The following is a 9,008-nucleotide window of genomic DNA, read 5'->3' as shown; positions in this document are numbered from 1 at the left end:
CCTGCAGGAGAGGAGATGTACTTCTCATGAGTCAGATACGACCTTTCCAAACATTTATGTTGACAGAAGGCCATCATGATTTCATCTGCGCGCTGGGTTGCTGCACGAGGAGGCATTCGGAGGCGTCGCGGTGTCTCCCGAGCGGGACATGGAGGAGAAAGCAGCGGGAGCAGGCAGGGCTGTGTGAGCAACTCGACTGGCCATTGTGGGAACCAAGTGTAAGGGGAAGAGGGGCATTACTGGGTTAAGAGGGCTATTTCTGGGTTTAAGAGGGGTATTACTGAGTTTCAGGGGGGTGTTACTGGGTTTAAGAGGGGTATTACTGGGTTAAGAGGGGTATTTCTGGGTTTAAGAGGGGTATTACTGAGTTTCATTCTTCTTTCTTCCTGAAAGTCCTGCTTTTTATTGTAAAAATAGGACCTTTTCTGGTCCCAATCTCAGCTTCTTTTTAGGCCCTCTAAAAACCAGCGCTATGTTCTCAGGACCATAAATCACCTTGCTCTTTCCTAGGTCTCTGTGTAGCTAAGTAACCAATAAATAAATGGTCCCCACTGGCAGTTGGAGCATCTGCACTCTCTAATAAGCTTAGAGCACTCTGCACGGGTGAGGATCATCTCTACCATCTGCAACAACAAACAGACCCAACAGCCTCCTGGAAACCCTCCTCTCCCTGGGGCTGCAGGGTGTCCATCTCCTCCCTCCCCACCTGGGTAGCCCAGATTTGCCTCCTCCCTTGGGGAATATTCAGCCCAACTTACAAGGCCGAGCTCTTTGGCAGGATGTTCACGCAGGCAGCCAGCTTCTTATCCATGATGGCCCTGGGTGAGACAGGAGGGGGAGTTAGTGCCTGTCCCCAGCTTGCTGCGGCTCCGTGCTTCCCCCCAGGCATGGGGACATTCCCTCGTGCTGCTCCTGACCACCAGCACCAGCTTTGACATTGGAGATGGGAGAGATGGGGTTAATTATTATCCCAGGAAAGCAGAGGCAAAGGTGACCTCCAGCTGGAGCTGCTTCAGCTCAGTTCCTCCTGGCTCTGGGACTGTCCCCACTGTCCCCCTAACCCAGCAGGAAGGCTTGGTGGTACTCCTGGCCCAGAGCAGCACATGGGACCTGTGTCTGCACAGCACAAGGACCCTGCCCAGCAGCAGCTCTGTGCCCATCTCACTGTGGGGACACCAGGGCAGGAGCTGAGCCATGGGGCCACGAGAACCAGGGCTGGGACGGACACCAAGGGGTTTGTCTCTCAGTCATGTGTTTCTGCTGTCAAACTGTGCCTCTTCTTCACGCAGCAGACTAAATGTGGATCTTGTTAAATTAACAACATCAAGGTTTTTCTACCCAAAATGTCCTAGAAATCTGAAGCCCAAATAAATTTCTTCCCTCGGGCTGCCTCCTTTAGTTGTGGGCTGATTTGTTATTGCAGAGCTGCTCGGGCCTGCCAGCATAAGTGATATTTAAGTGATTAAAGAGTACTGAAGCAATCTCAGGGTGGATTTTTAGAAGAAATAGGTCAAATGTAGTGTTTTCTGGCCACAGCGATGTCTGAGCCCTTCTCAGAGATGGCAGCCCCGTCCCTCTTGCAGGCAGCTCTGTTAAAGGCGCTGCACTGCTGACTTGACCTTTGGTTTTCTTTGACACTGGTGTGCCAGGCACTACATTGTACCAAGTGCTCCGACAATGCAAATATAGAACTTCTAGATGACCTTGGACTGCAGAGAAGGCAGGAGTTATTAGATACCGGAAAGCTCAATTCAACAACTTGTAAAAATTAACCCTTAGTGAGCTAAAGAATTAAAACCATCCCAATTAACTTCTGCTCCAATCCAAAGCACTCTCCAGGAAGTTTTTGGCTCAGAGCAAGTTAAAAATGTATTGTCCTTGTATCCATGGTACAGACTGGAGGCAATTACAAAACAAACTGGCCACTGTGCTCCCGAAGACAAGCAGAAGGAGCACAAGAGGTGCCTCCTCCATGGCAGTGACCTGAAGACACCCCAGCCAAGGTGCTAATGTGCAGCTGCCTCATGCCTTGCATCTGGCCTCTGACCCATAAGGAGACCTGGGCTCTTGTTGGAACGTGCATAAGCTCCTTTGCACATCTTCCTTACCAGCCCTGCTTTCTCTCTCTCTTTGTAGAGGTTTATGCCTTGAGACTATGGGTGCGAGGTGAAGGTGCCCTCATGGGGCTGCACAGGCTCTGCTGCAGGGCAGGGAGGAATCAGGAGCAGCCCGGGTGCTGGGAGGAAAGCAGCTCTTCCCAACCATCCTACAACATCTCGCCACTCCAGCAGCGCACTGGAGAACCAGTGCCTGGACCCAGCTCACTCATGGGATTGGATTTAATGTTTAAACACAGCAAGGTGATGGAGATGGACTTCTCAAAGGAACCATGGCCTGAGAGGACAACCATCCAAGGAGGCTCTCGGTCGTTTGCTCTCACCACATGTAGCCAGTTCCAGGCATTTAATGCTTGTAGAGCATCTTGAGTTAATCTGTAGACCAACAAACTGTGTCAGCATGAGCGGAGATATCCCTGCTGTGTTTATCATGTCAAACACATGGCACAAATCATTTTGTTTTTGCTGCCTGTGACTTTCAAGTCACTTCAGCAGAGGAATCTTTTGATTTGGGTGAGTACCTTCTAATTGCTTCTGCTCTGTCCCAATAAACTGGGATCCTAACTGAGATCTTGAACTTTGTTCTAGCAAGCTGAGCGGAAACAAGCGGCCACCATGGGAACGGGAAACGTTCTAAGAAGCTGAACGTGATCTGTGGAAAAACGTCTGCATAATACATGATATCTTTGGGTTGGGTACTTAATGTGTGTTTCTTTGTCCTTTGGCCTCACAAAAGGATCTGAATTGAAAGAGATGAAATATTAATAAGCAGAAAAGCAAAGAAAATGATATCTAAGGCATAACTGGAGGCTGACAGGCTGCTTGGGTGTTGGCTAAGTTATCTGAGGTGCAACGGCCACAGCATCCAACCCAAAGGGCTCAACTTCTCGCAGCAGGCACAGGGAAGAGGTGAGATCTCTGTGGACTTGGGGTTTCTTCTGAGGATCTGAAGTTAATAGTAATCCAGATAAACTGGGTTAGACTGATGCAACCAACAAGCCAGACGCTGAATTCTACCTGCAGCTAATCTGCTTTCACAAACCCTGAACTCCTCTTCCTTAAAAACAGCATAAACTTTCCTCGCAGTTTGATCTGTCGAAGCGAGTGCTCCACCAAGCAGTGCAAGGGAAGAACAAACACGACAGCACCAGGAAAATGGTGGGTGGCAAAATAAGTGTAGAAGCCCTGTGTCATCCTTTACAACCACAGCTCATTCATCCAAATTCTACAACAAAGGAATAATTACTCCACCGGTAAAAATGCAACCAAAGTACATATCTCTCAGCAATGGGGAGTGATTTATTTCCTCTCCCTTCCCTGCAAGATAAAGAACAAAGAGTGGAAAACAGTTGCAAAGCTGTTAAGATGAAGCACGTTCAGGAACTGAGGGCTCTTTTCACCAGCCACGTACAGTTACTCCTTTTTTCAGAAGACATCAAGCAGTGCAGATATTATTCTATTTGAATTTCTTAATACAGTTGCAGTATTTAAGGTGACACAAAATCCCTTTCAGTAGCCTGTCAGTTCCTGAACGACTGCTTGGGAACGCTTTACAGAAGAAGGAGACTTTTTGGCAAGCAGCAGGGAAAACAGTGCAGGAGGTGTTGCAAGAAACTTAATGGTCCATCATAAACATTTCCCCAGTCAACACAGTTTCAGTACTTTGAACAAACCATCTATTGAGTCAGGGACTGACAAATATGTGAAAAAAACCCCTCTGCCTGCAAAATATGGTGCACAGTATCTCATACATTAAAAGAGAGGGGGAAAAAAAATCAAGGTAAAGCCCTCATTCCCCTGAAATTTGGTGAGCAGAGTACAGGCTTCCAGGTGGTACATGCAAAAAATAATGCAAAGTATCTCAGATATTAAAAGAGAGAAAAAAACTTCAAGGTAAAGCCCTCAGTCCCTGAAGTGCGTCTGGTGAGCAGAGTACAGGCTTCCGGGTGGTACCTCACAAGTGCCTGTTCTGGGTTTGCTGTGGACCACTTTTTTATTTATTTTCATAGCAGCGTACTGTGCTCTGTCCCTCTCCAGAAACACCTCTCCTGGAATTTGTTGTCTGTGTTGTTCTAGAGAAGAAGAAAGACTCTGGCAGATCAGAGAACATGGGGCTGGGGCTTAATCCATCTGAGGACCCAGAGATTTAGGGTCATGGCTTAAAAATGGGTCTTGAAAACTAAAGGCAGTGGAATAAGCTGAGCATTGGCTTGATGTTACTGTGGCATTGCCTGCAGAGGCAATTGGCAGCTTTCTTTTAGAAAGCACAGCTCTTGGCAAGTGGGTATGTGGTACAGAGAGAGAGTGTAAGAGAAAGGGAGCGCCGTGCGGGTAGAAGTGCAAAGTACAGAGAAGTACAGCTCCTCCCGAGGGCCGAGGAAAGGCTTTCGTCCACAGGAAGCTGCTTTTGAACGATTCAAGCAGAGAAGCAGTGAAAGGGTCTGTGTACCTTGCAATGTCCTTGGCAATCTGCTCGTTGAGACAGTTGATGAAGGCGATGGAGTGTGTCCCAGAGATGTAGCTACCAGTGATGGCAGAGTGCAGCTGAAGAGCGAGACTCCTCAGCACCGGGTACATCAGCAGGGACAGAGTCACCACCTGAAATGCAAAATAGATGAGTGGTGCTGTTAGGTGAAATACTGCATTTTGTAAAACTAAGCTTTTACATCATCTGGGGCTCCAGGGAAGCCTCCAGTCTTCTTTCTTTCAACATTACAGTAACACTAGTTGTAATTTAAGTGAAAACATGTTCATAAGGAGATTCATTCACCTCCAGTGGGGCCAATCTAGTACCGTGACAAGTGCTCAGGGCAAGAAGGGACCCAGCAGGCGTGGCTCCGACACCAAGGAAATCTTCTTTTTTTTTTTACAGCCTGCAGCCACCCTTTGGCTGGGTGCCCAGGGTGAGGCATGTCCACACCTCTGGGAAATGGTGGGGATGGGACTCCCTGCCTCCCCGGGGGTGTGGAAAGGAGGAGAGTGGTTATTTTAGGTAGGGATAGGGATCTGGCCATGGGAAAGATTTAGGCTGGAGCCTGATGCAGGACTGGAGCCATGGGAAGCCTGGAGTAATGCAGTCTGTGCTGGGACCTGGGGAGCTTTCGTCCTGCCCTGCCCTGCCAGCCCACGATGACTCCTGTCTTCTGCTGAGGGATGTTTTGCAGCCCACCAGGCTACGATACAGACCCGCACAGCAGGCAAGGGGGGCTAGGGCTGTAATGCAGGTTTTAAGTTCATGTCATATTAATTATCTTCTACTAACAGGAGAGTGAAATCGGATCCTTTTGGGCACCGAAATCCCAACGGCCCCAGCCCAGGTCTGTAGGGCTGTCTCTGTCTGACTGGGCTGCAGAAAACAAGCTCACTCTCTCCGTGGGCTGGCAGTGCAGTGGCAACAAGTTGGTTTTGCTGTACATTAGACGCTGTTCCTGGCAAGCCCCTCAGCTGCTCTTTGCACTCACACACCATAAACACAGTCACATACAGATATGTAATGATGTCAGCAGGGACGTTGCTGGGATAGCGAGGTTTGCTGAGTAACAGCCGAAGGATGGTGCCCGTACCCGGGGCGGCACTGTTCTGCACAGCTGCTCTTTGCTTTGTCTTTTGTTTTTGAAATAAACAGCATCTGTCCCTTATTCAACTACAGTGATAAAAAAAATGCATATAAGACTAAGAATATATTCCTTTTCCTCCCTTATTTCCACCCTCTTTTGCCCTCTGAAAAAAACAGAGCCGATGTCAGTTTTTGCTTTTGTTTTTTTTTTAAAAGACTGAATTAAAAAACCCCATCTCACTTGTCACCACAAAGACAGGAGTTCTTCTCCGTTTGGAAAATGACTGCTGTGCTATATTGGTTGTCTGGTCTTTTCCAATCCATTTGAGGAAATGTCCTTTGTTATCACAAGGTTTCTCATAATAATTTTTAGAGCTTCTTTTACGCTCTTTTTTTCCGCTAAGCCATTTATCAAATATTATGCAACAAATCCCAGAAACGACTCCAATAGTTACAAGCCAAACAGAGATACGGTGGTGTATCTATTTTTCCAGATTAGAATGTAATCATGCTCCCTGCTCAGGAAAGGAAAATCCGACCTGTTCAGCATGGCAACCATTAATCTTCTTGGAAGATATATGTGCATGTGACGAGGAAATCCCCTTGAACATTTGGGACTGAATATTAGAACAACAGTGACCACCCTCTTGGGTTTTTTCTCCCTTTTTTTTTTCTGAAAAGAAAAAGTCTCCCCCCCATTTTTTTCTTTTTTTTCAGAATAATTGTATTTGCCAAAGGATGCTGCAAAAGTGAAGGACTGAAACTTCAGCACTCCTGTCTCATAAACTGAATAAACTCATGGCTGACAAAATGTTGAAATACACAAAGCTGAAAAACCTGCTGTGAGATTTTAGGTGTTTCACTGAAAAGCACTGAGCAGCAAAATGATACGAGTTTAGAGTGACGAAGATTTCTGCAAGATCTGCGAACTAAAAACAGCTTTAGGAGTTTAAATTACCAGGTTAGGACTTTTTGCTTAGTTTTGATGAGCTTCTGTACCAAAAAAAGAAACAAAAAAAAACCCCAAACAAGCAAACTAAACACAACTTGTGGCGATCCCGAGTCTGCTGTGAGCTTCCCCAGTGCAAGTGGAAAAAAACTTGTAAGAAATTTGCTTTGCTCTCTGCAGAGACTGAGAATACATTCCTCCTGCATGATCTTTTTTGCCCTTTTTTGTGTTTGTTTTTTGTTTTTGTTTTTTTGCAGAGGTTCCATTATTATAGAATCACAGAATCCCAGACTGGTTTGGGTTGGAAGGGACCTGAAAGCTCATCCAGTTCCCCCCCCCCTGCCATGAGCTGGGACACCTTCCACTAGCCCAGGTTGCTCAAAACCTCCCTTCTACAGGGACAGAGGCATTTCCAGGGCTGCCTGGGTTCCCACCCGTCACCCTTCCCGCTGGCTGACCCTCATTCCCGTCACCCTTCCCGTGGAGCCAGGCGGGATGGCTCCCACTTACCAGCAGCAAGGTGGTCCGGCTGGGCCGGGAGCAGCCCTGGGCGGCGGGCGGCAGCGGGCAGCGCGTGCTCAGCCACTCCATCTCCCCTCGTCCCTTCGTCCCTCCACCTGCTCTGCCCTGAGCTGGGCAGGCTGCCTGGGAAGGCTGCCCACAGCCAGCTCTAACTCCTCCTCCTCTTCCTCCCTGGCTGCTTGCAGGGCGATACCCGCCTGCCTGCCCCGCTGCGGGGCTCGGGCACGGCTCTGGGGACAGCACGGTGGCCCCACGGACCCTGCCCTGCCCTGGCATGGATGAAAGCTCTCACACAGTTTATGATTCAGTGGTAATTTGAGCTTTATTGATGGTGTGAGGTAAATCAAAGGTTTAAGATCAACAAAGTGCTGCAGTGGAAATATGCTTTTCATTAGAATAGTGACTTTACAGGTTTGAGAATGACAAGGATCACACTAACTGGAAGTATTCTAAATATATATACATGTATGTACGTACAAAGCACGCAAAACACAAACAATCAACACAAAACATATGGATCCAGTAAAATATGTAAGCAGGGGTGCTGGTGTATAAAAGGGTTCTCCCTTCTCCCTTCATAAGAGAGGTAAATAGAGGAGACCAGCCCAGAGTTAAAGGTTCTCTCTTTTCTTCTCGGGTTAGATACTCACAATGCATTGGCATTTCTCAGCTGGCAATGGCTGAGCCTTGAGAAGTAGAACTTTGCCCAAGCCTAATGTGACCTTGGCTGGCAGATGGTCCTGAGAGGTGTCCCAGCTCTGGGGAGATGCTGGACACAGCCCACTGCGACCCAGGAGAGCTCCAAGGGTCTCGCTTTGGGTCACTATTTATAGCGTCTGAGATAATGGACTTTTGTCGGGTACTCATGCACTTTGGCCGATCTCGGAGGGTGTGATGTTCTGGTACCACAGTGTATCATCCCCCTCAGACACCTGCCCAATGCAGGTGCACCAGGTTGTTAAGAGGTGATTTTTTTGAGGCCAGTACCAGGCACTTTGTCGGGTGCACAACGCTCTGAGTCACCACTCACAAGGGGAAGCAGGAATCAGAGATATCAAAGAGACACCGCACCCTTGAGTACCCAACTTCACAGTTCCTTTCTGTCTCACCCTGATTAACTATGATCCAGGAAGGGGAGAATCGCACCAGGCACCAGTGTCCCAAGGAGTTGGGGGGGTTGTATCACCACACCCTGTCACGCTGCACATCTGGCAGAGCCGGGGTGGACAGATACCAGGACATGGCATCCCAAAAGCGGGGTGAAATCCATAAGCAAGGACAAATGAACGCTCCCAGCAGTGTTGGTTTGGTTACCAAAACTGCTGGAGAAATCTCTCCCTCCAGTGTAAGCACTGAGACACTTGCTGGTACCATTTAGCACTTCTGCTTTAATTTGCCCCTGTATAAAATAGTTATTTTCTCACATTTAATATTGTTGAGGCTCTGTACTCTCTGGATAGAAACTAGCAGAAAGCTGCTGAGTCTTGTTGTGTTGCTTGGGCCGAAAACGCTCCTGTAAGCAATCAGTGCAGGGAACAGAGCTCCATTGGGTCTCACGCTGTCATTTTATGACATTACCCACAGTTCTCACAAGCGACTGGGAAAACCTCATGGCCCACCCATGGAGCACAGCTCCCGTGGCAGCAGCCCCAGCCCGGCGGTGGCTGAGAGCCGGGCACCTCTGTGCGCCGTCCTGGTAGGCAGGTGCTGGATGGGGCCGGACACTCTGCCTGCGTGGAGGCCTCGGGGACAGCCACACCCAGCTGTCCATGGGCTGAAAAAGTGACCTTTATTCTCTGCTGGCGTGAAGCAAACCCCGTGTTTTCTTGCGATGCGGCTCACCATCGGGTGTCCGAGCTGTCCC

At 48.5% G+C, this 9,008-nt stretch overlaps 1 protein-coding gene across 1 annotated transcript in view; it reads right to left on the bottom strand.

Annotated features, from left to right (window-relative positions):
• The window catches only part of CUTA (cutA divalent cation tolerance homolog), an 8,605-nt gene extending 1,301 nt beyond the window's left edge, over positions 1-7,304 (bottom strand). The window contains exons 1-3 of the mRNA XM_010174005.2: positions 7,133-7,304; positions 4,567-4,715; positions 759-818 (exon numbers count right to left, since the gene is read on the bottom strand). Of these exons, the coding sequence (XP_010172307.2) occupies positions 759-818; positions 4,567-4,715; positions 7,133-7,213 (290 nt within the window). The 5' untranslated portion in view covers positions 7,214-7,304. The remainder of the gene's footprint in view (positions 1-758; positions 819-4,566; positions 4,716-7,132) is intronic.
• Between the last annotated feature and the right edge of the window lie 1,704 nt (positions 7,305-9,008).

Source organism: Antrostomus carolinensis, unplaced genomic scaffold, assembly GCF_000700745.2.
Source record: "Antrostomus carolinensis isolate BGI_N321 unplaced genomic scaffold, ASM70074v2 scaffold15978, whole genome shotgun sequence".
NCBI lineage: Eukaryota > Metazoa > Chordata > Aves > Caprimulgiformes > Caprimulgidae > Antrostomus > Antrostomus carolinensis.
Note: the sequence above shows the minus strand (reverse complement) of the source record. Positions and strands in the feature narration are given on the sequence as shown.